The sequence below is a fragment of the Pezoporus flaviventris genome, unplaced genomic scaffold (assembly GCF_033815535.1).
Source record: "Pezoporus flaviventris isolate CSIRO_AGI_PZ_B2104156 unplaced genomic scaffold, CSIRO_AGI_Pfla_v1 ptg000045l, whole genome shotgun sequence".
Lineage (NCBI taxonomy): Eukaryota > Metazoa > Chordata > Aves > Psittaciformes > Psittacidae > Pezoporus > Pezoporus flaviventris.
In genome coordinates, this window is record NW_026892593.1 from 10,983,609 (window position 1) to 11,007,116 (window position 23,508).

At 40.3% G+C, this 23,508-nt stretch overlaps 1 protein-coding gene across 2 annotated transcripts; it reads left to right on the plus strand.

Moving 5' to 3' along the window:
- The first annotated feature begins 246 nt into the window (after window positions 1–246).
- On the plus strand, window positions 247–22,036 carry ERGIC2 (ERGIC and golgi 2). 2 transcript variants are annotated; one of them, XM_061467447.1, is made up of 14 exons: window positions 247–417; window positions 2,727–2,872; window positions 5,717–5,825; window positions 7,770–7,816; window positions 8,658–8,728; window positions 9,210–9,250; window positions 9,944–10,045; window positions 11,305–11,400; window positions 13,116–13,171; window positions 14,131–14,229; window positions 15,010–15,107; window positions 18,062–18,224; window positions 19,138–19,217; window positions 19,968–22,036. In XM_061467447.1, exons 2-14 carry the CDS (start codon window positions 2,767–2,769, stop codon window positions 20,031–20,033), a joined length of 1,134 nt encoding a protein of 377 aa, XP_061323431.1. In that variant the 5' UTR covers window positions 247–417; window positions 2,727–2,766; the 3' UTR covers window positions 20,034–22,036. The 2 variants fall into 2 exon arrangements, with proteins under 2 accessions (XP_061323431.1, XP_061323432.1); XM_061467448.1 differs by lacking the exon at window positions 7,770–7,816 and having other exon boundaries at window positions 5,717–5,824.
- The last annotated feature ends 1,472 nt before the right edge of the window (window positions 22,037–23,508 follow it).

The following is a 23,508-nucleotide window of genomic DNA, read 5'->3' on the forward strand; positions in this document are numbered from 1 at the left end:
TTGGGCCCAGCGCCGCAGCAGCCGCAGCTCCCAAACCCCAGTGGCCTGAGGCATCCGTCACGGCTCAGCACTGAAAAGGCCCAGCGCGCCGCACGGGCGGGGAACGGCCTCTGTTGGATCGACTGACGCGCGTCCTCCCTAAACTCACGCCGCCGGCTCGGTACTCCCGGAGGCAGTACCCGCCGCCGCGGTGGGCGGTGCATGCCCGTGGGGTGGTGAGCATGCGCGCGGGCGGGGCGCCGCCGCGGCCGCTCTCGCCGGCTTGTTCCTCCCGCCGGGCGTCGGTGGCGGAGTGAGTCCGCTTGGGGCCACGAGTGCTGCCATGTTTAGCGTGGCGGGCGCCGAGCAGGGCGTTGCGGCTCCCTTCCCCTCTCCGGCCTCGCCCGCGGCGCTGGGTAACGGCGAGAGAAGCGAGAGGTAGGGAAGGGCGGCAGCGAGGCGGTCGGTGCGGCCTGTCCCGTTCATCCCGTGCCTTGGCCGCCCGGTGCGGCCTGTCCCGTCCCGCGGCTACCCGGTGCCTGGCGGCGGCTGGGAGGTCCCGCGGCCCGCACAAATGTGTGGGTTCCGAGCTGACGGCCGCCTCCTGAGGCCTCCCTCGGCGCGGGCAGCCGGCGGGGGTCGGCCGGCCCGGGAGGGGAGTCAGCCGTGGGGCCGCTCAGCGACTGTGAGTGCGGGGTGCGGGTTTTCGGGCGCGAACCGGCTCCGGTCATGGCTTTGCTTCCAAGTTGTCCGAGTCAGTGCAAACTGCCCGAGCGCCCCAGGTGGGTCTGGGCTATGGATGCTGCGGTTTTGAGTGGCGTTTGCGCTATGCTTTACCTTTTTTTTCTTTTATGTATATATATATATGCACACATGTAATTGGATATTGGATTAATAATATGTTACCTGGGTAGCAATAGATTCCAAATTTTATACTTGGTGTTTTTGAGGTGTGTGTGGTGAGATGGGCAGGGGGGAGGTATCAGATGTCTGTTGTGGTTTGTAACAGAGAGTGAGTCTGGGATTAAAGAAATGAATGAACAAAGTGGATACTGCTAGCTAGACTACACAGATCTGTATACTCACTGATGCAGGATGATTTAGAAACTTTCTTAGTAAAGTGCTCTCAAATTTTCTAGCTTTATTTTATGGAAGCGCTCCTTCCATATCACGTGATGTGCTCCTACGCATGGGATAACAGAGAAGACATAGAGAAAATGAAATGTTGCTAACTTCACTTCGGTGTAGGACAGCAGGCAATCCCATCCTGTGTTCCCTTCGTGCTAACAAGTGTTGCAGCTCCAGTGTCCAAGCAGTTGCTTTGCCATATCTGTGCACCAGTTTTCCAGCTTTTTCTGAAGCTACTCTGAATGGAATTGAGATAATTCTTAAAACACAATTATGTAGTGTAGTAAGGACAGCACCTTGCTTCCCTCTTGTTTGTTTTTTTTTTTTTTATTTGGTGCTGTATAACCAAAATTCTGGTCCAGCACCTGTCTTCTCTGCTCACCTTAACTGTGGTTTCTTTGAATCTTCTGCAACACACAGAGGATCATTTTGTTGGTCTATGCAGGCTAACTTGACTGATGCTCCCACCAAGTGCAGTCTATACCTTCTCACTGGGTCTGAAGTGAATTTGTATAGTGAGGAGATTGCAGGCATGGATCATGATACTTCACCTGTGAAATTCCATTTTCCATAAAGCCTATTGCTTTGCTGTTGCACAGTACAGAGCCTGCTCAGCACCTGGGAGGGGCAGAGCAGGGAATAACTCTTGCACAATTTCACTGGGACATGCTGGAGACTTGCTGTGTTCTTGAAAGGGGAGATGAGGTAACAGATTTGTCTACAAGACAGTGAGGACCCTCTTGCATGTTGGCAGTGTAGGTTAGCATGCCTCCTTGTTGTCTTTAAATAGGGAACAATAATATGGTGTGTTCTCAGAATATAGTAAATGCACGATGGTTTTCATAGCTTCAGAAATTCTGGGAAAAGTGCAGCATTTCCTCAGAAGGAGAACAGCAGTGCCAACCTGTTAAAATATGCAGTGTATTGCTGGGATTGGGTTATGAGCCTATTTGCATGATTTGGAAACAGTTTAAGAAAGTATTTCCTGGGCAGGCTGCTTCTCTCAGCATCCTGCTGCTTAATGTATCAACAGCTCCAAGCGGTGCAGAGATCATGCATGGTCAAAAAGGAGTCTGAAGGATGGAGCTAGGATTTGAGACTTAATTTGCTTTGGGGGGCATTTTTATAGGGGGAAAAAACCCATGGATTTTATTATGGCCATAAAATTCTACAGCTGTAAAAAATGCAAAACACACCTTTATTTTTCCTTTTTTGTTTTGCTTTAGCACACATTAGCTGAATATAGGAGCCCAGAGCAGTTTAACATCCTCCTGAGTTTATGCAGTCTATTAGATATTCCCTGCTAAGTCAGTGGCTTCCATGTATTGTCATTTCTGGTTAGCAAGCTTACTTCAGGACTGTGTTTGTTTAATTCTTATTGGTATGGGATATATTGAATTTTAACCGCTGTAATTAAATGGTGCTGGATGCACCTGGAATTTAAGTAGCAGTGTCCAGGCCAATTTGAACAGTCCTCTTGAAGCAAGAGGAACACTTGCCTAGCATGTGTTTCTTGGAAACATTTTTTTTAGGTTTTAATTACCTCATTATTGCTTTATAATTATAGATAGTTTGAGCAGTATCACTTTTGTAATTACAACAATTTATTCTCAAATCAGAGGGAATATATGAAGGAGGAGGTGGAGGAGTCTGCTGAAGATGAGGCGACTGAATCGGAAGAAGACCTTGAATTTGGTGAAAGAATTGGACGCCTTTCCAAAGGTTCCTGAAAGCTATGTGGAGACTTCAGCAAGTGGAGGCACAGGTAGGCCTTACTGGGATGCTGCCGTGATTCATGTTGGCTGTTAGCTCTGGGAGTAGAGAGTTCAACAGGAGGAAGACGGGCATCTCTCTCTGTTCACTTGAAAATAGCCAAAATTGGTTTCTTGATTTCTTTTGTGGATTGACAGAGCTCATCTTCCAAGTAGACATAGTCTCTTATCCAAGTAGATGCATTCATCACTCTTCTGAAGGGAGATTTTTGTGTGAAACTGGTGGGTGACTCTTCAACCAATGTAAAGGTTCACTCTAAAAATCTGTAGCCAGTTAGGATTGGAAGAGCACTGTGCCAAGGCTGGAATAAAACCTTCTCACTTCTTGTCTTGCTGAGCCCTTATTTCTGGGTGAGACTGTGTCAGTGTGAGTCAAAATGCAGGTTGGATTCAACTCTCTGCTTTCATAACAGGAAAAACATTCTCTAGAGGTGTTTAAGAGCTATGTTAAGAATCAGGATGAAAAGTAGCTTTCTAAAGCATTCTGTCCTGAAGGGGTAGTTGATTTTTAAGAAAGCCCTTTGAAGAACTAAAAACTTCACTCCAGGGCATGTGCTTGTACTGTTCTTATTAGACACTTGAACTTCTCTCAAAAAGATGTAGCTGTAAGAAGTACCTTTTCTATATGTATCGGAGCAGAAAATTGTGCTTTTAACTTGGGTTGGGTTAGAGGTAGCCTGATATGCAAATAATGACTTCACCTGTTGGACTATTAGAATTAGTTAGATAGGAAACTGCTAGCAGTTAGTTTGAAATGGAGGATTAAAATGTCTCATGTGGGATTGCACCTGAAACTCAGTTGAATAAAACATACAAGAAGCAATTGTAATCTACAGATAAGCTTTTGAAGTCATCATGCCACTTGTAGAAGTAAATATCACAAGGATCTGTATTACCTTGCTGTGTTTCCTGAACTGTGCTGTTAATAATTAAAGGATTATTGTATATAAAATAATCTCTAATAGCTGATGAAATAACTCTTTGTTAATGTTAGTCCCAGCTCCTGAAAAAGCAAGTAAGTTATTTTTATGTTGCAATTCACAGAAAAGCAATGATTGTTTAAAAGTTCTTTTTTTTTTTTTTTGTAGTGTAGCACCATCCTTCAGAGAGAACCTCACTTTGGTGAAGGGTGCCTTAAGTATTTCTCAGCACCAGAAGTTGCTTTAGCATTGTTTGGTTTATCCCAGTAACCTTAAAAATGACAATATAGTATTGTCTTCTTCTATGCCATTATAAAATCTGTATATAATATTCCTGTTTCATTCAGGATTAAAGTGCCAGGCTTACTTTCTGGTGTGATAGTGATGCAAAACATACCAAGAGTATTCTCAGACTTTCAATGCCTTCAGATCCATTGCAGAAGTACTGGTCTCTCAAACGGGCTGAAACTCCAGCTCTGGGGCTGGGAGAACCTTCAGAAAAGAGGATCTGTCTTTGGAAACTCTGTAAAACTTTATCTTCCTGTTCAGATCCACTGATACCTTTTCTCAGAATTACCCAGAAAGCAGCTACAGCTGTAATTGTTTCCTTGTGGCTTTGGATGGACAGTAGGGTTCCAGCTTTTCTGTTGCATAGCTGGGGTGAGTCTAGCCTGCTGGGATCTGAAAGGAAAATGGTAGCCAGAATAGTTCACTGTTTCTTGCATCTGCTTTCACAGTATGCATTGACATGAAGCTTTTCACATATATGATTGTTACACAGCTTCAGCTGAAAGCTGGAGACTGAAATGTTGCTGATCAATGCAACTGTCAATGGTTTCCGTAGGACAGCATGTTTATTCCCCTTGCTGCCACCTCTGTGTGGCCTGTAGACCACTGTGTAGTGAGTTGAAGCCTATGAACAATAGGGTTGTTTTTTCTCAAGTTGGTCTTCACAGACTCCATAGAAATACTCCACATAATGGAAAACAAATATCCTGCAAATGGAAAACATATCCTATCAATAAGCTGTACAAATCACTACTGTGGTCCGTAACTGAAGGTATTTTCCAATTTAAAGCTGTGATTTAATACAAGGGGTACAGCAGGTGCTTCTGAGCATCTTTTTCTGTGTTTCTGACTGTGGGTAGCAGGATGATTTTCCCTTTGCACAACTTTGCAAGTGTGATGAACAGGCTGCTTTGGAGATAAGTGATGCACATATACCATTCAAACGCACCAATTAGTTTTTTCTTAAAAACAATTTCAGATCAGTTCTTCACGAACTTAGCTGTTGGTAGAATGCATAGCCACATGTTGCTTATGGCCAGAGGGAGAATTGTTTACGATACTGGGGTAGGAGTCCTGACTGTGCAGCTGTACACCAGTAATACAATCAGGGCAGCTTTTTCTAACCGGACAGTACATATATTTCTCTTGTCTGCTAGATTCTTGGCTCTAAAACTAGATATAAAAAATTTGTCAAAAAAGCTTAGGTTGTAGACAAGTGGAGGCTTGAAGGGACTTCAGGGTGCAACTTCTCCTTCTTTCCTGCTTGAATTCAGTATTGTGTTTGCCTAGACCTCCCCTGACATCTGTGGGCATTTTCTTTTATATGTGGAGGAGGATCTAGTTCTTAAACCTTCCACAGGGGGATTTCACAACCTCCCCATCATTCTAGTATTTGACTGTACTTAGTATAGAAAGTTCTTCCTTGATGCAAAGGTAGGACTTGTTCTTTTCCCCTCCCATGTAAAATCAAATACTGTTTTGAAAGTAGCTTATGAATTCATAGATCAAACATACCAGTATTGTACTGGTAATGCTCAGATTCTGTAACTTCAGAATTTTGTTCTGCTTATGTGTCTGTATAGTATTTCTCACAGTCAAAACTTCTGTCTTTTGCTTTTGGCCACTCAGTTTCTCTGATAGCATTTACGACGATAGCTTTCCTGACTGTAATGGAGTTCATGGTGTATCGGGACACATGGATGAAATACGAATATGAAGTAGACAAGGATTTTACGAGGTAATTTCTATTCATTATAATTCCTTTTAAAATTTAAGTTGTCTGCATTTCAGGAAAGAATGTTTGTGTGACCTGCAAACAATTTATGATTGAAATAAAAAATGAAGTACAAAAAGGACTTGATTTTTCTTCCGCGATTGATTTTGGGTTTTTTCTTTTCTGGAATGCATGAAGAAGAGAAATGGAGATTTCTGCAACAAAGAAGTCAAAATAGTATAGGTTTGTTGGTGAAGGAGTCCTTTGAGGAAGTATTTGCTCAAAATTCAGAGAACATTGTAATACATAACTCCACCTCAGCTAGGTAAACCCACCACATTTGCATGATGCTTACTCTAGTTTATACAGTTATCACCATTATACTTTGTGCTGCTGGAGGTGAACCTCTGGCACTCAGAACTTTGACTGCATTATCTAAGGGTTTCTACTGATCTTGCCTCCAGTTCCAGCCCCTGAGATCTGCTGAAGATATGTTTGCTGCTGGTTTCATGTGCTTGTCTGGTCTGTGTTCAGCTTTCTTCTTAGGTGGTCGGGCAGCCATGAGCCCATGGGGATTTTGTGCACTGACCACCTTTAAATATCATGCATCTAGAACAAAAATAAATTTAAAAGCTGTTTGATTAGTTGCTGTGGAAACAAGCTAAAGATACGTGTATTAATTGGGTATCTTGTACATCAGAAATACCAAAGGTTTCTGTAATGAAAAAATAAAAACTATGAGAAATTTAAGGGAGATGCATCAAAAACTCGGAGTAAATCCAGATGGGAATTTCACATTTTGAAAATGTCTTTTTTGAAGCATCTTTGCTGAAGTAGTTATTTCCCTTGTGAAGCTATCATGTGGGAAGGGTAGTCTAGCAGTTTAGAGACTATTACGGGACTTGGGCGATATCCTGCTGCAGGTTTTCTGGTTGGACTGTGGACTAATCACTCACCCTGAAGTTAAAACAATGGATATTGGTATCACTTTTAATGGCTTTTCTTCTGTCTGCTGATCATGTCTCATCCCAAGTTGAGCCAGTGTTGAATCCCTTGCTTATGTGATTAGTTGGTGGTCAGCTCAGTTCCCAGAAGCTCCCAGGAGGTGATAGAACCATGTGATTATAGTGAGGGGATTCATTAATTATAGTTTAAATTGCTTTCGTGAAACTAACATGAAAACCAATAGGAAATGTCCAGAATATTAGGGAATGCCACAGAATCAAGCTTCTGATATGATGGATTTTTTTGGGGTGTTAGGAAGAATTGTTTTACCTTCCTTTGTTACAGGAAATATTCTGGATAATGGTCTTAACATACAAGGCACTTTGGTATTATAGGAATGGTTTTGAGAAAACAGGTTTTTCCAGGAGCAGTACTAGCAGAACCATCAGTCTTTATGACATGGCACCATTTTCTGAGAACTGGCTTTAGCAATTTCTCAGCCTGATCTTGAATGTCCTGAGGAATTCTGATTAGGATTGGAAATAGAGTGGCCTGTCTAAGGACAGACAGGAGAAAGATGCTCAAGTATTATTTACTCAGGTTTAGATTTGTAACTCCTGAATTTTCCTGATCTACTGCATTCTGTGGAATTTATTGCACTGATGTATGAGGGGGAAAAAAAAAGTGTAAAATACTGCAAACTGTGTATTTTTAATAAGAGTCTGACAAACTCTTGGGCCAGTAATATTTCCAGAAAATCTGTTAGGAGTTTCAGAGTAAAACTCAACAGGGAAATCTGAAGCTTTTATCTCTTAAGTAATGAGTGGCCATAAGAACTTTTAATAATTAAAAGCCCATCTTTGTTCACCCAAATTTAAAACAGCTTAAGTTTATATTGGTGTAAATTTTATTATTTGACTGGGTTTCTGCAAGTAATCTGAAAATTTTAGTAATACATCTTTTGATACTTGTGCTCAGTGTTACTTACTGGCTTTTTGCCCTTTTTTTTTTTTTTCTTTCCAGTAAGTTAAGAATCAATATTGATATTACAGTTGCCATGAGGTGTCAATGTAAGTATTCCATCGGTGAAAGTTTTGAAACACTTTAAAGGCTCTTCAGAGTATGCGTTTACTTGCAATATAGTTGGATGTTGTTCAGAATACTCTTAACTGTGAGATTTCTTATGATCTTGATGGTGTATGACTCACAGAAAGAATTGGTAGGAGATGTGAAGAAAAATATTTCTGCCATCTCATTCTCATTTCGCAGAACTTTGCTTTGTCTGTCAGCAAGAAAAGCATCTGTTGTTCCAGGCAGTCTCTAGCTGGAGTATTCTTAAAAGCTCATTGTGAGACACGACAGCAGCAGGAATTTATCACAACTTTTATTTATTTATGAACTTGGCAAATATTAACCTGGTCTACTGTTTAACAATACTGGAACCATTGGGTAATTTCATCCTCCTCATGAACATATGGAGACCTTCCTATTTAAAGGCAATGCTTACTATTACTTTGCTACCATTTAAGTATGGTACATCAGTGTATATTAAAATTTGAGTTTAATTTGAGAAAAATGAAATTTTATCTTCTGTTTTGAATAATCTTGGTTTGTATTCAGTGCTTATGAAACAGGAAAAGTACTTATGCATAACAGATCATAGAAAGCTTGTATATGTGGTTCATATAACAGTTCTCTGTAGGTGTTACTTCACTGAGAAAATACTGCAAATTTGAAGAGTTTGTTTCTGCTCACTATACATCAGTTAATGTTGAAGGTTAGATCGGTTGAAGAAACAGTAACTTATACTGAAAGTTCACTGTACTGTGAAACTTCATTTCAACTTGAAATGTTTTTTGTTTGTTTGTGATCGTATGTGTGACTTCATATTTTTCTCCCTGTTGAAAATAGATGTAGGGGCTGATGTTCTGGATTTAGCAGAAACAATGGTTGCCTCTGCAGATGGGCTGATCTATGAACCAGTAAGCTGATTTTTACCTTTTTACTTAAAAAGGAAATTGCTAATTACTTCATGCAAATCACTGTTGGGCTGGTTTGCTTGCTTGTGGTATTTTTTCACCCCAGTTGGACTGCACAGAACCTCTCCCCAAGTATTGTCTCATCCTTGAGTGAGGTCTGTAGTGCTTAGCCCAGGAATTTGCTAGGGAAATAGGCAAGCACTGGGATTTCTACTAAGAAAGTTACAAGATATTCAGGAAAAGATGCCAAAGTTACAAATGCAAACAAGTGAAAAAATCAGGGGGCACACACAGAAATTTCCGTATTTGACCACTAAATGTATTATTTAAAGTGCAAAGTCATTTCATAAACTCCAGTAAGTGGTACCAGTTGTGAAGTTGATTATAACTTCCCACCTCTTCCCCTACCCCATTTTTCTTCTGGGTTTCATGGATGGGACTTCAATTCTTCTTGCATATTTTAGATATGTTATTTTTGTTTCAGGTAGTATTTGATCTCACCCCACAACAAAAAGAATGGCAAAGGTAAAGTATGGAGATGCCTGTCTATGATTTGTGTTATTTGCACTGGAAGTGACTTTGAGGTACACCAAAGTCACATGACAGAAGTGTGTCTTGGGTCTCACAGCTCCTGCAAACCTGTGAAAAGATACTAATTTTTGTTGCTTTTCTCATTATTTGAGATCTTTGTTATGGAAAAAATTGGCTTTGGTCTTACTTGTGGAATTGTCATGCAGTTGCAAGCCAAGATGTATGGACTCACTCAACTTACGTTTCCAAATGGATATTTGGTAGCCAAGTTTTAACTGTGGTTTCAGATGCATAACACAGCTTGGTGCTTAAATGTCAAAGCTGAACCATAGTAAGAAATTGGCAAATTCTTGCAAAAGCAAATGAGTTTGAATCTTTCACATAAGTGAATTGATACACTGTTTATCATTTAAACTAGAGTAGCTTGGTTATGTGTGTGCTCACCATACTGATAGTCATGAAACAGAACCTGAATCTGGCTAAGTTTCAGTATTCACACACTGCTGTGAATACCAGAGCTGTAAGTTCTATATAAAATACCATTCTCAAAGTTTAATGTAACACTTTAATACCAGCATGATCCTTGCTAACGTGTTGATTTATATGCTGCAACTACAGCTGATAAGTAATTGTGAAGTTATTTTTTGCTTTACTGTTGCATGCTTTCACACTTTGTGTAATCTTTAGGATGCTGCAGCTAATTCAGAGTAGGCTGCAGGAAGAACACTCTCTTCAAGATGTGATATTCAAAAGTGCTTTTAAAAGTGCTTCTACAGCACTGCCACCACGGTAAGAAATATTGGAATTTTGTGTCATCATTCCCCCTCCCTCTGCCCTGTTTAATTAGACTTCACATTTTAGTGTGGTTATGATTTCCCTCCCCCCAGAAGATAAGGTGAGAAGGCCTTACTGCTTTTTATTGCATTTTAAAATAGCATACTTGATACTTGCTTTGGAGAACTGTTGTTTTATGAAAGCCTCTGGGGTTTCCAACCTGGAGAATGTCTCCATCTTTTGTGTTTGTATTTATAAGTATGTGCATATGTTTAATACATACACCCCTTTTTAGTCCATTTTATCTGATGCTTCTTCCTTAATGTGACTTAGTAATGCCAAAGCAATAGTAAACTCTTCTTTTATTAAAAATGAAAGAATATCTTTCTGTCCAGCAACTTTTAAGAGTCCTACTATTAGCTGTGACTAAACAAGCAAACCATAAATAAAACAAGCAAAATAAATCAAGCACAGTAAAATCCAAACAAGCATGCCATAAATAAAACAAAGCAAACACCAAAAAAAGGCTGTATGCACTTCCCATGTTTTAATTTCCCTGCCCGAGGACCAAATACATCCTTTCTTCCTAAGGCAAGGCTGAAGAGGGCTCAGAATATGTAGATTTTTTTTTTTTTTCCCCTCAGTTAAGTGATGTCTTCAGATTGATTTAAAGCCCTTCTGTGCCTCTTTGATTCTTGTTAGTGCAGTATTTGAGACTGTATGTATGCTTGAGATGTGGTTAAAAAAATAGTTTTTCATCTTGCCATAAGTAGCAGATTTGGAAATATGCTCTGAGGTTCCCAACAAGGGTGGGAAGAGGAAGTTTTCATGAAAAATAAATGTTTAAAGCTCTTCTTGCTACAGTGTTGTTAACATGACTGATGTGTTTTGTTCTGTTCATTGTAGCATTAAAACTTCCCCAGTGAACCATTTTTGATAGAAGTAATTGGGGAAAAAAATCCCCAGGGCAGCAGGATACACTGACAGTCTTATGTTTTCTGTTCACATGTTCAGGTATCGTAAGTTAGCTTCGTAGGCCAGCTCTCTGGATACAGGTACGAGCTAAAGCTTACAGGTTTCATCAGACTGACCTTTATTAGTTTCCCTCCCTTCAACCATCTCTGCATTAATTTCAGAAGAATACAATGAGGAGAGGTAGATGATAGTGTTATATAATGATAATGCTAGGAAAAAGAAATCTAACTATACTGCTGTTATTTCTAATAGACAGTGAGTGTTCTTAAGTGCACTTTATGCTGTTTTTGTTTAAACAGGGAAGATAATTCATTACAGTCTCCAGATGCATGCAGAATTCATGGCCATCTCTACGTCAATAAAGTGGCAGGGAACTTTCATATAACTGTGGGCAAGTATGTTCTGTTGAATTCCTGGAAATAAAATAATTGACTTTACATTCTGTATAGTGCATGTGTATGTATGCTTTTACACTTTTGAGTTATCTGCTCTTTTTCATTAACTTTCCCATACACACACTTAGTATCATTTTCCCTCTGATACCTGTTCTTGAGTGTTTAAAACCAAATCTCTTTGACAGTCCAATGCATTGTTGCAATGTAGTGGTTATGAATTCCAGTGTCTTACAGGATGAAAACTCTTGAAAATAGATCCTCTGTAAGTGTATGGTGTAGAGTGGGTTGCTTGTACTTCCCTCTGTTCTTTGGGCCTGTCTAAACTTCTCTTTTCTGTTAGTATGCAGTTCACTAACATGGTTGAAGTGTAGATATGTGACATTTCATTGCTGAGATAACATAGTTATAGAACCATAGCCAGGGAGGCGAATGCCAGTTTACCCTGATTTGTGGAGAGACTTTCTGATATGCTTCAGCAGCGGCATCAGCTTACATACCCTACATACAAACTCTTCTCAGTGCTCTCCAGTTCTGCTGTCCTCACTTGTCTTCCTGCCATCTCTGTCCCCAGAAATCCTTGCACGCAATGCATACTCTCTGATTTTATCCACGTGTAATTTCAGCTGCTGTTTTATCTGAATATTTTCCCAGATGTCACTTGTGTCTGGTCTTGTACCACCTTTCTGATTTGCCCCTAGATGTCCAACTTCTTAAGCCCTTGTCAAAGGTGATCATTTCAGCCTTACTGCCATCACATCTCTCTTCCTGTCTCTAGTTCTGCAGCACTTAATAATGTCTTGCTTTCCTTTGCTTCCTTTTGCCCATCATTACATTTGTACTTCTACGAAGTTGCTCTTTGTCTTGTAGTTTGGTTTTGGGTTTATTTTTATGGCTTTATTCACTGGCCATGTTTTGTATCTTATTGCCTGTTTATTTACTGTCATCCTGTCTTGACTGATCTTGTGGTCTTTCTCTGCCTTTTATTTGTCCAAAACTTTCATGCATTTGGTAACAATTTAACTGGAGCCTAAGTAGGGAAATTTTCTTGCATTGTTGGCTGTACTGGTAGGAATGAAGTATGGCTGAGGGACTGTTTTACAGGCTGTTTGTTCCAGACAGATTTACACTTTTTCCTCCCCTCTTTGCACCGTTATCAGCATCTGCATTGTACTTTCTTTGCAGATCTACAAATAAGGGTCCAGATCTGAAGTTAATTTGCTTAGTCAGGGGGCACATACAGAGCGTAGTTAACTTGCTTAGTAGCAGAACAAGTATGGTAAAGTTCTCATCAGTCACTTGAGCAGTTCTGCAGCTTTTCATGGTAGGCCTTGGTGGCTCTTCTAGTAGCCTCATGGCTTGATGTGATTTTGATACTAATTCTTTGTAAGAGGGTTTGCATGAGTCTGATGTTTCTGTACTTTGTCATTCAGGCTGTCTGCACTTGCAAGTAACACAAATGTAATTTTTGTTTTTTATATAAATACACGCATTTTACGTGTATATGTGTTTTAGAAACTTTTATACGTTCTGTATATTTGAACGGGTTGTGTTATGCATGTATAAAATTCGAATATATGCACACATTTTCTCTCTACATATATGAAAAGCATTTATTGAAATAGTTAATTTTTCTACATAGTTCTGTTTAGTAAAATTGTGTCTTTGTGTGGATTCGTGAAACAGATTTTTCATAAAGCATGTCTTGCTTTCTTTAGGGCAATACCACACCCTCGAGGCCATGCACACTTGGCAGCCCTTGTAAGCCATGAGTGTAAGTTTTCTTCTGTCATCTCCATATGAACGAGTATCATTTTGTTCAGACTGCTGTCTCCTAGTTTACATGTTAATACAGGTTGCTGTTGTAAAGATGTTCTAGCTAGGCACCTGCATTGTAGAAGAAAGTAAAGAATATTCATTGAAATGTTCTGACACAGCAGTGACTTACTTTCATGTTTAATGATATTAGTATTATCTTTAGGTACTTTGGACTGAAACCCAGGAATTTCATAATGTATCTGTGTAAAACAAAGTACCTCTGAGATTTTTTATGTTATCATTACTGTAGATGCAACCTATTTCCTGCAAAATCTGTTTTTAGAAGGTTAAAAATTTCTGACCTTTGTCCTTAAAAACTTCATTTTTAGGTTATGAGTCTAGAAACTACGTGTGTGTTGCTGCTGTACTTAATGCAAGGAGAGGGTGATTTGCTGTAAGAAATGAACTTGGTGTTGGTTAAACCTCCAGATGTCTGCCCCTGAATCTGTTAACACAAGTGTAGACTATTATAGATCTTAAATACTTTTGCAGAATCAGGCAAGGGTAGTAACTTGGAAGTTGCCTCATGCTTCCTCTCTACATTTAATTTTTGAAATTTTAGACTTATTAATATCATTACATACTGGAACTGTAGAATAAAGTAAGTATTTGGCCAACTAGAGATTTTCTGTCATAAAATTTTAACTGTCTTCAGCTTCAGGGTTTCAGATAGACTTAGAATTTGTTTCATAAGTTCTTTTTAAAGAAACTGTATTTCTTTGTTAAATATTTTTTTGAGTTTTGCTTGAAACATGTTTACATGCTACAGTCACAGGCACAAGTCCAATAAAATGCACACCAGTGTTTGAAATACTCTTAACTAATACTTTCCAGTGTGAGAAATGGGTGCATCTTTTTCTCTGAGTACAGAATCTCATAGTTTAATAATGTTTAATTTCTCGTATTGTCTTTCAGCCTATAACTTCTCTCATAGAATAGATCATTTATCATTTGGAGAGCTTATTCCAGGAATTATTAATCCTTTGGATGGAACAGAAAAAATAGCATCAGATCGTAAGTATTGTGTGTTTAAAAAAAAACACCCTTATTTTCTATATTTTTTCCAATAATGACATTCAGATATTTCATGGTTCATGTTCCTTATGTATAAATAAAGGAGTGTAGTAACTTACTTCATAGAGCTGCTTATGCCTCATCCTGTGACTTGCCATCTCCAGAATCTTCTGTTACTGCCACTGTCTCAAAAGTCAGTTGGTCCGTTGGCTGTTCCAGCCGGAATGGCTTATGGTAGTTCAATGTTTGTTCTCTTAAGGAACTGCATGAAGACATAATGCAGTTGTAAACGTCTAAGCATGCCGATTGCTCTAGAAGAATTCTCTTTGAAATCTGTCCAATCAAGAGAAAAACTAATCAGTTTACAAAGGCTTCCAGCATTGTATAGACAGTTCAGTGGCTAAAATCTATTCAAACCACCGTTGAGATTTATGCAGAATGTGACTGTAAGAAACTTGTTCACTTCTAGTGCCCTGGAAAACATTATCTGTGTTTCATTTGAAGCTTTGAGTGGCCTGACCTTAATGAGTTGTTTCGTTACATGGGTAAAAGTAAATTTCTTCTAGTACAAATGTGATGTAGGCATTGCCCACAGAAACTAACTTTGTTCATGCAGATGATGCTGAAATAGTCTTGGCGGTGCTGAGACTCCTTGAGGAGCATCCCTAGTGTGAATGGCTTAGCTCATTAACTATTTTAAATGTTGTTTGTTTGATTTACTTGTCTCAGAAGGTCTGTGACTCTGTACTTAATTCAACAGTGAGAATTTTTTTCTTCTAGACAACCAGATGTTCCAGTATTTTATCACAGTTGTGCCAACCAAACTTCACACGCATAAAATTTCAGCAGAAACACATCAATTTTCAGTGACAGAAAGGGTAAGTAGAACAGAAAATTATGCAGAGAAAAATCTAACAGTGATGTGAAAACGGAGGCTTAGTTGTGCTGTGCTTTTTCCCTTTAGTGTGAAGAGGCTCTTTGGAATCTGATGTTAGAATTAATGGTGGATACCCAGTCATTTCCACTTCACTGGATGTTGGGGACATTCTGTTAGGTTTAGCTCTGTAGCCTTGTGTGTAGCTTTATGAACATTTAATCCACCTTTAGCTTTTTATCTGTGTGGGAAGCAAAGAAAAAAAATGAAGTTCACTTGAATGTCATGACCTTGTTTGTGGTGTTAGAAACAGAAACAAAGCTAATTTGTATGAAAAACTAATCACACAGAAAGCATCTCTGTCTCAGCTGTCTTGTTTAACCTTTGTTGAACCACCAGCTTCAATTATTGTTCGGGTTAGAGAGCTTCTACTTTTGGGCTTGGAAAGGCTTTTAGTTCTGAATCCATAAAGAAAGTACCTATTGCAGCATAGTACATGGGCAAATCATAAAGTGCTAATTTTAAAGGCTGCTGTAAATAAGAAAAAGACCTTACCTTACGTGTCTCATTTCCAGAAACCAAACTGTTTTGATCTTTTATTCAGAAGTCAGATAAAAAATACTTGCAAAAATTTTAGCTAAAATAGCAGATAAAGTGAGAGGTAAGAAGCAAGCCTTGGGTTGAAAGGAAAATTGGAGATTAGGAGTTCACTGTAATATAGTTTGTGGTGTTCTCCAAGGGAGAAATCTTTGTATTTTCTCACAACTCAGTGCTGTGCTTCTGAAAAATACATAGCTAGGGGAAGTAAGATGGAAGTGATATCTTGGTGTTCATCTTGGGACGTGCAGACCACTGGAGGGAGAGGTTTGCTCTAAAACTCATGAACCCTGGAATAAAGAGGAATTCCATAATGCATTATATATTCCCACCTCCTGCTAGTCTAACAGTCTGCTTCATGTTTTCTCTGCACAATCTCTATAACTAAAGCACTCCTTAATCTTCTGGATGTCAGTCTACTGTTTATCTAAATCCTTACTGCATTTTTTCATCTTGTGTTCATTTTTTCTCTCCTGCTATGAAGATGGTTTCTGTCAAATAACTGTGCAGTCTTAGCTCTGCAGGTTTGTTGTTTTTTTTTTTTTTGTGGGAATGTATTTTTCTATGGAAGTTGCAACACAGTCACAGGTAGCTTGGGAGAAAGCTTGTGAATAGTGGAGGTAAAGTGGCATTGCATACTTGATTGCTCTGTTTCAGGAGGTAGCCCTGTTGCCTGTAAAACTTCTTTGTGTTTATCTTTGAAAGCCAAATACCCCAGCAGATGAGCTGGAAAAGGCTGCTGGTAACGGTTGCTAACTGAACAACTTAGTGCATTTATTTGAAAAGGGCAGGCACATAAGCAGATGTGGAAAAAGGTGGTCAGCTATCCACGGCTAAAATGTGAATACAGTGGTGTTGAATTGCTAGTGGTGAGCAGAGTGGGAATCAGCGTTTGAAAGGTGCGAGGAACCCTCTCCACTGTTGTTGCTGTTTGAGATACTAAGTTAAACGTTTCATTCTAGCAAGGCTTCACTGAGATACCTGTTGCAGGGTTAGTTATTTGCAGCAGGTTTTAGTAATCAGAGCTTAAGTCTGCAGCAGCAGAAGGTAGAAGCAGACCAAAATCATCTGTGGAAAAAGAGTTGTGTATCTTTTGAGGGTGGAGTTTTGGGTGTTCTATTTAACTTCATACTCTTTTTTTTTTTTTCACCATTTGACCTCAGTAAGGCTTAGAGAAACAGCAGAGGAACCACAGACAAAAAGCTTTTTGTCCCTTGCCAATGGCAAGGTTCTGTTTAACTACCTTCAGTCTTCTCTTCCTTCCTGGTATGCCTGATCATCCATCTTCTAATGCTGACTGTTGTCATACTCTTGCAGTAGAGAAAGCATCGGAGAGTTTCTGTGACCTGGTATCATAACTGATACATTGTTTTGGGACACATTTTACTTTGGTAGCAAAAGAAGCAATATGGTTTATATCAATGGTAGCTGACTGGAGAAGTTGCCTAGTCTGTATTTTCCAAAGCAGAATTCTGCTTTTTATTTTGTATTTTATTCTGCATGGGTTTTGAGCACAGACTGTTAAATCTACAGATGGATGGTGCTGTGATACATTGCTTTTCTGCTCAGTGTTATTTGTCTGTCTTCTCTACCCTTATCAGCTTAGACATAGCTGAGTTTGTCTTCAGTCAGTTACGTCCTTTTCTGCTGCCCTTGTACATTTTCAGCCAGCCTTACCTGGCGGTGCATTTATCAACACCTTTTGCTAACAACAAAATTATAGCAAACTTTTGAAAGAAACTTAAAATTGTGGTGAGTTTTTTTCTCATGAAACCTTTTATAAAAGTAGAGATTTATAGTAGCCACACTCTCCCCTCTTTGGTGTCTTTTGGTTTAAGAATTTGGGCAAGCAAGAAGAAACTACGGAAGGTCCTGGATTAGGACAGAGACATCTGATCTGTTTAGAGTAGTCAGGGAAATCTAGTTAGTGTTTATATTGAGGTGGATTTCTTGCTGTGTGACTGTTTGCAATGACCTGACTGACAAAAATTTTATGAGGTGCCTAGGTTATCTTTTCTTCCATTTTACCAGTTAAAGGAAAGGGTGCAGCCAGAAGTAGACATATCATGCAAGTAAGCTTCTGGCTTTGTGGCTAGTACAGTCGTGAGGGTTTTGTACCAGATAGTACCAGAGCAGGACAGTGAACATCAGTATGCAGCACAGAAGACCAGTGACCGGGAAAGTAAAGTGTCATTTAGTGATGTTTGACTCTTAGAAGTTACCGGCCGAAGATATCTCTGTGTTCCCTGATCTTCTGTTGGTTGTTAACTCTGATTAAGTAGTTTTTTGTCATCATATCTATTAAGATTGTTTTCCTTGGGACTAATAAGAAATGATTAACTTGTGTTTCTCTTCTTTCAGGAAAGGGTAATTAACCACGCAGCTGGCAGCCATGGGGTGTCAGGAATATTCATGAAATACGATATCAGTTCACTGATGGTGACGGTGACAGAAGAACACATGCCTTTCTGGCAGTTCTTAGTGAGGCTCTGTGGCATTATTGGGGGAATTTTTTCAACTACAGGTAACTGTCAGTGCTTTCCCTCATAAGTTCTATCAGAATGGTTTTTTGCTCATAGTGGTTATGTTATAAGTAAATTTCAGGGAACTCCTGAGCCTGTAGCGGGTTGAAGTGCCCATTGTGTGCACTGAAATGTGCAAGGAAAGCTCTTAATTTTGGTGTCTCAATATGCTCTTTCTGCTGTTCTGAGAGGTCGTTTCCCTTTTGGTAACTATAGCATAATTTATTTACTTCTGGAAGAGCAAGTGTGTGTGTGTATATATATATATATACATGTGTGTGTGTGTGTGTGTGTATATATATACACTTGGAAAACTATCTTTATTTATACACATATACACACACGCTTACCAACTTACAATATTCTGCATATTTCCTATAGTTGGGATCCAATACTAAATCAGTGCCAGAAGTTGAGATAAAATTTCTGTCTGAAGTAATTGGGAGGATTTTCCTTGTATAGCTTGTCAATGTCCTGCAGGATTTGCTCCTTCAAAGAAAATAAACTAAGTTGAAAAGGCCCAATTCACTAATTAGTCAAGACATAATAGGATATCTTGATTACAAGTTAGTTCTTTTCTTGGCTTTCACTTGAAGAGAGCACTTGAAGTAAGCTGCCTTTTGAAAGTAGCTGTTTCTGTTCCACAGAACGTATTTTCACCCCTGAAGTTCAGGGAGAGGAGGATATATGCGCTTGGACAGCTTTTGGTTTAGCTTTCATTGATGCATTTCAGAATGTTAGAATTTCCCCTCCCCTAGATGTTGTCTTTTTTCTGATGTTAATTTCTCAGAGCTTTACATACAGGTTTATTGCACTGTATCCTATTTAAGTATCACGTTGAGTTTTCTTGTAGTATTTCTGTGGGTACTACAGTTTTACTGCTTGTGACAGTGTATATCTTGTTTGGCATTGCAGGAATTTTACATGGTTTTGGAAGATTTGTAGTAGAAGTTATTTTTTGCCGTTTCAGACTGGGCTCTTACAAATCCACATCGGTAAGTAAACCTTTCTTGAAGTATTAAATAAGTGGCGCAGCTACCTAAGGATGGATGGTTAAGGACAGCTCTGGGACTCAGTCCTAGGAGAATTTAAGATGCTGGCAGCAAACCCTCCCCTTGGCGTGCATATGAGTAGAGATTTAACAGCTTTTAAAAACAGTTGGAAAACCTGACGTGTAAGGAAGCGAGGGGTATTCTGAGAAGCAAACTTAATGAAACTGAGTCTCTCAGAAGTTTCTCTGCTACATTCCCTCCATCATCCCCATTACATTTCTGCAAAAATAAAATGTTTTCCTAGGCTTCATCAGGATCTCTCATTTATTATTCTTCTGCTTGGCCTGCTGACCAAACAAGAAGCAGTGTGTGCTGCCTGGAATCAGTGTTGCTACTGATTAGCCTGCAGGCTGTTGCCAAGCGATGTGAAACTGCAGTCTTCACCTTTCCCTCCACTGGGATTGCTCCTCTAGCAACTACTTGCTTTAATTTTGTTTTTTTTCCCCATTTAAGCTTGTAGGTAGGCTTTAAGATTTCTGCCTTCCTCTCCAATTTGAAGTTTGCCAGCTGGCAAGGCTATGTGAATGGGGGAGAGGAGCAAAGACAAGCAGATTTATGTAGCTTTTATTTGAGAGACCAGGCAAAAGGCATACAAGAAATGCCCAAGAATTAAGAAGTGTGTGTTTTGGGGGAGGGAGGGGAGATTCTGTTTCTGGACAAGCCATTGATAACACTTTGTTTCTGTTTGACTAGGTCCCACTTCCTGATGGCCACACAAGCAACCACTTACCTCTAATTACAGACAATAATATGCATTAGCCTCCTGAGGAAACTTCCTTTCTTCCTGCCTGATACAGAAGACAGTTTTTTATAATAAAGAAAACATTGTGCAATATGCTGAGACAGTGCTGGCGGGCAGCAAACAGTGAAGCCTTTACACACACAAAAAAATCTGAACAAAACAAACCCAACAAAACAATTTCTGTGATTTTCTGTCTTTCTAAGTGCACGTGGAGTCATAGGAAGTTGTGAGAGCAGTGAGGTGGACCATCTTCTGAAGATTAAAGGAGCACTGCTGCCAAAACAGTATTCGTGGTTGAGCTGAACATCTTTGTGATGATTGCCATTGATACTGAAGCCTCTGAGTGATCTTGGTTCTGTGTCTGAGAAGGCTGGCAGACTCCAAGTAGAAAAGAGTGCAAGTGGGATGCGTGGAAGGGCCAGGAAGCTGGCAAAGAGGGACAGGAGAAAAACTGCGTTTTCTCCTGGGTGTACAGCCTGGGGGTTGGTTTTTCTTGTTGATTTCTGTAATGATGGGGCTGGAGGCTAAGAAGTAGTTGTTACTGGTGGGAATTATCTTGGAAAATCCTGAAGAAGAGGGAGATGAGAGAACTCGGGGAGTAAGGTGGAGCCCAAGCCGTGATGCTGGTCATAGCCACTGCCTTTTGGTAGTCCCACCATTCCTTAGAGGAAGAAACAATGTGGAGCAGAGGAATTCCTCTGTGCTTTCACACAGCTGCTTTGCCAACAGCGAGAATGTCACTTCTGATGTTGATAACAGGAGCGCCCAAGGGTTCTGAGGAGGGGTTCCAGTGTGTACTTTTTTTGAGTTGGAATAAGAAGCCTTTTAAATAAGGCATTTGACACCAGTTTTGGTAAAAGGCAAGACTCATCAGTAAATCTTTGTACACCTTTTTCTTGGTAAAGAAATTGCTTTGATGGAACCTTTGTTTTACCCCTGCTGCTAGTATGTAAGTTATGGTGTGTAAATCCTGGAAGTGGGGAGTTAAAAAGAGCAAGAAACTGGCTTGCTTTGGTTCAGCTGAACACTGCAGAAACAAGGGATTTGTGGCAGTTCCCAGGCAGGGAGCGGTGGAGTTGATAGCAGGTGGCTTCAGGGAACCTGAATCATTTTGCTACAGACAGATGATGATAAGGGATCTGCAGAATTAATACTGTTCATGAAGGCTTTTGTAAAATACATGAGGAGAGCAATATCAGTTTTATATTGTAAATATGCTACAGAGAATGAATGTTATTAATGCAGAGGGTGCTTTGAGAAATTAAACATCCTCTTACTGCTGAACTGCTGGCCTGCACCTGTGGTCACAGTTACTCCAGCAGGGTAAAAACATCATAATGTGATTCCTTCTCAGCAAAACTGATCTAATAATACATTAGGAGATGATGCTGACCCTGGCCTTACTCACCATGGAATGAATATTACAATTGAGAGGACTAATCATGGAAAAATAAAAACCTTTGGTGTCAGATTTTGCTGACTTCTGTTGATGTACTCAACAGGACGCTTGGATCTTGGTGACGAGCACAGTGTAAATAATGTCGCTGATTTGCTATGCAAAGCAAAGGGCTTTTTAAACTGAGAAATTATGTGAAGTAGTAAATAAAACGTGGGAAATGAGGAAGGATCTTTATTCAGTTCAACTGCTGAGAATGACAAAAGTTCAAGGAAGCCATGTCCTTGTGGTTGGCAGCCAGGTTTGGGGTTTTCTCTTCTCTGCCTTTGTGTAACACCAATTAGAACTGCAGCAGCTTCAGAAGCTTGCCCTCCATGAGCAAGAAAATCTAAAGCTGTGCATTTTCTGTTCCCATTTCTCTTTAGCATTTCCCTCTGAGGTTTCTTCCCTACTTCTGCTTGGACTGGTTCTGCTTTGGGCTTTGTCCTGACACCTGTGTGTTACCTGCCTGGAGCAGACTCTGCTGGTGGGAGATACGGACCTTGGTTGACATTTCTGTACCAGAACTGAAATGTTATTTTCTATTCTCACATAAAAGAGCCAAGTGGCTTGGTATGTCTTAAATCCGTGTGTGGCCTATTCCTGGTGTTCTGTCAGGAGCAAAGCTTGTGTGGCAGCTAGTTGCTAAAGGAAGAGAGAATTTGGGATCGACTTCCAGATGTGAGATGCTGCATTGCAGAGTAAGTACAGGGTCAGTTGAACCTGTGTTGCTGTGTGCTCTTTGCTTTCTCTCCACAGAGGGGTTGGTTCTTGCACTAGAATGACTTATGCTTTTTCCACGCATTGTCATTACCTTAACCAGTATGTGCAAGGGTGTTCCAGAGAAAATAGTAGTTTATAGCAGTGACTTCTTTTGATTATGCTTATTTACATTGTGTAAAAGTGAGTGTAGTATAGAAAAATGAAAGGAATGGGTGTCCTAAGGGAAAAGGAAGCCCTGGTGTTGATGTGTATCTCCTGAAAGGGGGGTAGATGAAAAAATACTATTTTCTGGGTCAGGTAACATGGTCAAAATTACTTATTTTTATCTTTGGCTCTTATGCAGTGTTGGGAAGAAATTTTGACTCCTCATACAATGTGTTCCTGACATGCTGTATGCAATTACTCTGTCCCCCTTAGCTGTCTTTCTGGGCAAAAAGCCTTCCTTCTAGCTGTGTGGTTTGGGCTCTGCTCCGCTCTTGGGTTGCAGGTCATGTTAGCAGGAGCAGAGTTGCCTTGGCTGACTCCAAGACTGAGAGTGCTGTGTCCCCACACCCCTTGAGCTGCAGCTCAAGTGTCTCATATCACAGAAACTCGGTGCCAGCCCAAGTGGTCAGAGGGGATGGGATCAGGTAGATCTCTCCTATGGCTCAAGAGGAAGCGCTGAGCTAGGTTTTAACAGCACAGGCCACCCTTGGCCCTGTCACTGTGAGCCAGAATCACACAGTGTTGACAAGAAGTTGCTGTAAAGTCTTTTGAGTTAAGATGACACACTTCACTGTGCTCCTGGGTATGTGACACAAGGTTTCTAATCAGAGAAAGAAAAAAGTGAGGACATAGCCAGCCCTGGCACCTGCAGGAGTTCAGTAAGGGAGCTTGCTTGCTTAATGCTCCATCCCTGGCAGTGTTCAAGGCCAGGTTGGACTTCGAGCAACCTGCTCTAGTGGGAGGTGTCCCTGCTCATGGCAGGGGGTTGGAACTGGGTGATCTTTGGAAGGTCCCTTCCAACCCAAACCATTCTGTGATTTATGGTATAGCAGAAGATTGGATGTGTTTCCAAGGGCAGGGGAGGTTGTGCAGGGCTAGTACCTGTTCTGGGGAGGAAGCAGAAAAAGCAAAAGAGCAGAGTAAAAATTGAAGATGTGATCAAACCCCACAGCTGTGAGAGAATTTTGGGCAGGGGGAACTGATAATGAGTGACAAGGAGTAAATAGATGTCATTTACAATGTTTCTGTCTTCTAGACAAGTGATGTGCTGTGCTCCTGCATCAGGTGAGGTGTGCAGTGCTGGGAGTGTTAACAGCATGATGGGGCAGCTGTGGGAGTCAGACTATGAT

What these genes read in the sequence shown, in the direction of transcription:
- ERGIC2 (XM_061467447.1), top strand. Translation starts at nt 2,767, where the DNA reads ATGAGGCGACTGAATCGGAAGAAGACCTTGAATTTGGTGAAAGAATTG. An exon ending in TTCAGCAAGTGGAGGCACAG is followed by an intron (nt 2,873 to 5,716) that starts GTAGGCCTTACT and finishes TTGGCCACTCAG; the next exon opens with TTTCTCTGATAGCATTTACG. An exon ending in GCTCTTACAAATCCACATCG is followed by an intron (nt 19,218 to 19,967) that starts GTAAGTAAACCT and finishes CTGTTTGACTAG; the next exon opens with GTCCCACTTCCTGATGGCCA.